The sequence below is a fragment of the Pocillopora damicornis genome, chromosome 3 (assembly GCF_964200805.1).
Source record: "Pocillopora damicornis chromosome 3, jaPocDami1.2, whole genome shotgun sequence".
In the NCBI taxonomy this organism is placed as follows: Eukaryota; Metazoa; Cnidaria; class Anthozoa; order Scleractinia; family Pocilloporidae; genus Pocillopora; species Pocillopora damicornis.
In genome coordinates this window covers 13,406,892-13,411,908 of record NC_142672.1, presented here as the reverse complement: position 1 = coordinate 13,411,908, position 5,017 = coordinate 13,406,892, and the positions used below count along the sequence as shown (strand labels likewise).

Below are 5,017 nucleotides of genomic sequence, written 5' to 3'. Positions count from 1 at the left end.
TATGAGCATTTTTTTTCTGACCGTGTTACTCTGAGCCCATTGTCCCGTGCCAATCCCCCAAAAGGCACTCTCAATGAGAAGGCATTCTACTGAGGTATATCAGGGAGAGAAGACCACAGAATTCTCTAACTGTCGGGCTAAGCGAAACGAAAGAAGAACAAAACAAAAAATGCGGCGTGGCATCTATCTTTCACAAGTTAGTTTTCATGTCTAGTGCGAAGCAACCAGACACCTTGCAAGAGCAGTAAAGGATTCAGTAGGTGCGTCAACAAATGACGTAATGCTGTTATAGTTTATTTGAAGTTTACCGTACATGACAGGCTTACATGAGGTAATCGCGTAACACGAGTGAGGTGGCGTGGCGACATCGATATTTTGTCGTAGGACCTGATGTGATAAGTCGGAAATTTCTTCTGATGAGCGAAACTCCTTGAGATATTCGGAACCAATTGAATTCGAAAAAGCAAACGTTACGAGAAAGCTTATCGTCGTAGAAACCATGCGTTTTGTATATTGTCGTATCTTAAGGAGAGCCTGAGGTGGCGAAGCAAGATTATTTCGGAGAGTAAACCAGTCTTTTGTAATTTATTGATACAGAATAGAGTTCCGATCATACGCGCTCACATTTCACATCTACAATTGACCTTTTGTGATTCGTGCATCCATTTTATATTCTATGCCTGAAATGGTAATGCTTCAAATATAATCGGAATGCCATCGCGAATTGTACCCAGATTGTATCTTTCTTTGGTTTACAGAATTAAATATATTACGGAAATCCCCATGTTGATATCTTTTCGTTATTTCCGTTCCCATAAACTGATCTTATTTTAAAATTATATTTGCTATTTCTTAAATATTTGCAAAATTCTGTTCTTTGGTAGTCATAATCTGATTAGTTTAGAAACCCTCCCGTGGATCGATTTGCTTAGAAAACTCCGAAATCTTATTCTAACTGTTACATAGTTTATGCAGAAAAATTCTTTGAAAACTACTGCTCTTTGGTTAACTTATGCACCCATTGATATCTATTCAGCATACCCTTGAAACAGACTGAAAGTGCAGAAAGGCTGTAAGCATGTAATTATTTACTAATACAGTTATTTCAATTTGTACTAGACACACGTACGCAGCGTGCACCTACTTTTTCTGTTGGACGGTGGAAACTTCCTACGCTATGATTGTCGTTGAACATTAAGACGTTGTAAATGCAGTTAGTATATTGAGCTGCTTCAAGACGAGTCACTTTCAATGGAGTGATCTTTCTTAAGCTTCTGGAGGAACTCGTCATGCTTAGAATGCACCTCGCGCCAATGTTCTTGACCTTTGACCCTCGTTAGCCACTCCCAGAGCCTGGGCCAGAGTTTGAAGTCAAAGTCAACCCACTCTGCCTGACATAGGATGGTTGCAACGTAACTATCAGCCACAGTTAGTTCAGATCCGCACAAGAATGGATTGTCTCCAAGATAGTAGTTCTCTAAGGCTTCTAGGAGTTCACTGGCCTCTGACAATCCTTTATCGACTAGTTCCTCTGTGGCGGCCTCGTTCGGAAGGTGATATCTTTCCAGCAACTGAGGATACACGTATTTGTAGCCTAGAACACTACATTTAAGAAAAACCACAGAAGAGTAATCATGATGGAAAGGTTGCGATTAGATTTATAATGGTAATTGAACTGAGTGAAATGCAATTTGGGCTGAAATTATACGCGTGATTTCAAAATCGAACGAGCGCGCAGCGCAAGTTCGATTTGAAATCACGCGTATGATTTCAGACCAAAATTGCACGACACGAGGTTCAATTACTACTTTATTACATTCATTTCAAAATTGCCGACTAAATACAGGACTTGGTCAGTTCAAACATTTTATTGATGCAATACTGAGCCGGTCTGAAATTAAATTAATGTCCATTTTTTTTGGGGAAAAAGTAAGAGTTAAGAAACAAAAGTTGCAAAATTTGCCACATGATACTCTTTGTCTTTCATTTTCCTGCAATTTGAACGATTACTTTAAACAAGCCTTAAATCTAATTGGTTGAAACTCTGAGTTCCTCTTTCATATCAAAAAGCATGCATGGAGCAATGAAGCAACAATAATCAACGGTTTTATCTAGCGATGATTTTCTGGTCAAAGTTCCCAAGGGCAAGCACCATTAAAGGTCCGAAAACCTATAAACACAAAAGTGGTGGCATCATTCAAACTTACTCTAACAACTTGGAGCTGGCCCAGTCTAGAACTGAATGCACCCTGTAGCGGTCTTCGCTTGTTTTTCCCCAGCCGGCAAAGTCTGTGTATTTCTGAGCAAAGTAACGTAGTATCGCTATCCTAAAAGATGGAATGAGATCAAAATTATTTGCGCTCTAGGACCTTAAGTCGCCGTAACTTTAGGCGACTTTAGGCGATTTAAGGCGACTTGAGGTGACTTTAGCAAAATCGGCACAAAAAATATTGCGACTTTAGGCGATTTAAGGCGACTTGAGGCGACTTAAAGCGATTTTATTTGACTGAAGCGATAAAACCAAAGTTAGCAACAGTCTCTCCATAAACTTTTAAAATGTCTACAGAATCCCTTGCAATAAACACAACAGTCGTTTCGGTTATTTGGTATGCTCATAAGTCACCGTAGTCTAAAATATCCATATTTCAAACCAATTTAGCTAAAAATGTTCAGACAGAATTACCACAACAGCTATTATAAAATTATACAGTCAAAGCTAGTAAATAAATAGCCAGGAAAACATCATGGGCTATATGCCCAACATCAAGCAAACCTATCATAAATATACACATAGTGCCAAAAATTTTTAATTTAAGAAAAGAGACACAACTTTGATGAAACTATCCATAAATTTTCCACATAATTAATTAAAGATAACATGATTATTTACGCGTATTTATTATTTCACAAAGCTCCACAAATTATAAAAATTGTTATCTTGGTAAACTTATCTCCCATATTTTTGGCACTTGCACCGTCAATTTTGGCATGAAAGTTTGGCAAGTCGCCTGCCTTTCCAACAGTATCCAAAATTGCACGGGTCCTTCTCAGTGACCCAACCAATTTGTTGTTCTCCTGCCTCAGTTAGACAAAACACCCCAATACCATACTGAGAACCAAATGCTAAGGTCCTTCGTAAAACTACTTCCTTTCCAGTCTCTCCAACTACTTTTCTAGCTGCAGAAAACTATGATTGGAGTGGAGTGGATAGGGTCAATTGGGAAGGGTGGAACCCTTATGACATTGCGTAACCAATAGCAACCTAAGGAAACTTAAGGCGACTTAAGGTGACTTTAGGCGACTTTGGGCGACTTTAGGTGACTTTAGGCGACTTAAGGCGACTTAAGGTCTCAGAGTAGGCCTTAATCAGGAGCAGTTGAAACATTTTTACCTCAGTCCGTCACGCGATTGACTGAGGAAAATAAGTTTTTTTGGTCAAATAACTTTAAAAATTAATTACTGAAAAACATGTATGCAAATTTGTCGCCTAAGGCTAGCTCCATAAAACGTGAGAATAATCTGACACAAACCCTCCAAAAACCGTTGTGCTTCCATCAGTCAGTATCGGAACTTCTTCGTGTGGATTCATCGCCACGAACTTCGGCTCACGGTGTTCTCCCATAAAGACATTAACGTCTGCTAATTCGCAAGGTATTTTGTGCTGGATGAGATCAAAGAAACAAGAATGTAAAGTATCTCATACATGCACTGGACCAAAATTAAAACGAAGAAGAGGAAATATTGAGGACTTGAATTATTTCATGGATTCTAAATTTTCACAGATGATATTTTTCTGGAAAAATCAATCATTTTAGAGTTTTTGGCAGTCTTATTTTCATTTTCCTCTGACTTTTTACCACATTCTTCAAAAACCCAATTCAATTGTAAGTGCAAATGACCGTAAAATCGCCAACTGTGAAATTGAAATGAGATGCAAAAAGGACAAACTGTAATTGGTAAAATAACGAATAAAATGCGATTTTCATTCCGCACCAGACATTTATTCGATTTATGATAAACAATTTATCTTGCCTTTGATCGTGGCAATCTACCCTTTTGAAAGACGGATTATCGAAGTCTGAGCTTATGCGAGAGTACTGAGATTCTGCAAGATGTTTTAGCGAAAAGTATGACAGCGAGGAATAAAATTATACCGGCTGCGAGATTTTTTGCAAAATTGGATAACCGATTAGCGAAAAAGTTTGGCCGCTCTAAGTTAAAACAAGCTTTTAAGACATAGCATAAGAAGGAATGCCGCAAGCAGTGGTTGTGGATTAAAGACTTCGACAAAACACCAGACTTGTTTCCTTGTTACAAGTCCAAATACACATTTTAAATGAAGGAAATTTTTTACAGCTGGATTGGTGCGAATGTAATATTTCAGTATTGCCATTGTTAAGTTTGTTTTCTTCCGAGGCCATATAATCGTAGCTGATTGCATTACGATTAGAGAATTTAAGTTTACGCGAAGAGTTGCTGTGAATATTTAATTTCCGGCCTTACCTGCAGTGCATACAGCCAGATCATTCGACAACACGGCGAAACTCGCACGAGATGAAGCCTCAATGGAGTTTTACAATCTGTTTCGGCGGACATCGTTCACTCATAACCATTTAGTCAATTGGAAGAATAAAACTATTAAAAATCTTAAATTATACCGCCTAATTTCGGTTGAGAATGGGTTTGCTTCGTTAATGATCGCTTCGGGGCGGAAGTTGTTAGAATTGCATTTTGAATACACGTCATTTATCATCCACCGTTTCGCACGTCATTTGAATATTTGAAGAAGCATAAACTGTCACAAGTTAAGAAGTTTCCTTGCTTTGAAAAACCTGTCATTCATTTTGGATATTACGTTTCTAACTGCAGCAGAGAGAATTATATAATCAACGACTGAATAACAGTGGAAATGATACGATAAAATTTTTGCAGAATACTAAAAATTATAAATAAATAGCGAACAGACAAAACAGAAATTAAAAAAAACAAAACAAAACAAAACAAAACGAACAGAATG

The 5,017-nt window shown here is 37.9% G+C and overlaps 1 protein-coding gene across 1 annotated transcript; it reads right to left on the bottom strand.

Annotated features, from left to right (window-relative positions):
- Positions 1-274: 274 nt before the first annotated feature.
- Positions 275-4,765, bottom strand: LOC113674219 (glutathione S-transferase theta-1). The gene is made up of 4 exons (XM_027190692.2): positions 4,504-4,765; positions 3,531-3,661; positions 2,208-2,327; positions 275-1,602 (listed from the first exon to the last, which is right to left on the bottom strand). Exons 1-4 carry the CDS (start codon positions 4,594-4,596, stop codon positions 1,233-1,235), a joined length of 714 nt encoding a protein of 237 aa, XP_027046493.2. The 5' UTR covers positions 4,597-4,765; the 3' UTR covers positions 275-1,232.
- Between the last annotated feature and the right edge of the window lie 252 nt (positions 4,766-5,017).

Coding starts and splice junctions, on each gene's coding strand:
- LOC113674219 (XM_027190692.2), bottom strand. CDS start 4,596: ATGTCCGCCGAAACAGATTGTAAAACTCCATTGAGGCTTCATCTCGTG. Junction 3,662..4,503: donor TCTGGCTGTATGCACTGCAG/GTAAGGCCGGAA, acceptor GATCTCATCCAG/CACAAAATACCTTGCGAATT. Junction 2,328..3,530: donor AGCACAACGGTTTTTGGAGG/GTTTGTGTCAGA, acceptor TCCATCTTTTAG/GATAGCGATACTACGTTACT.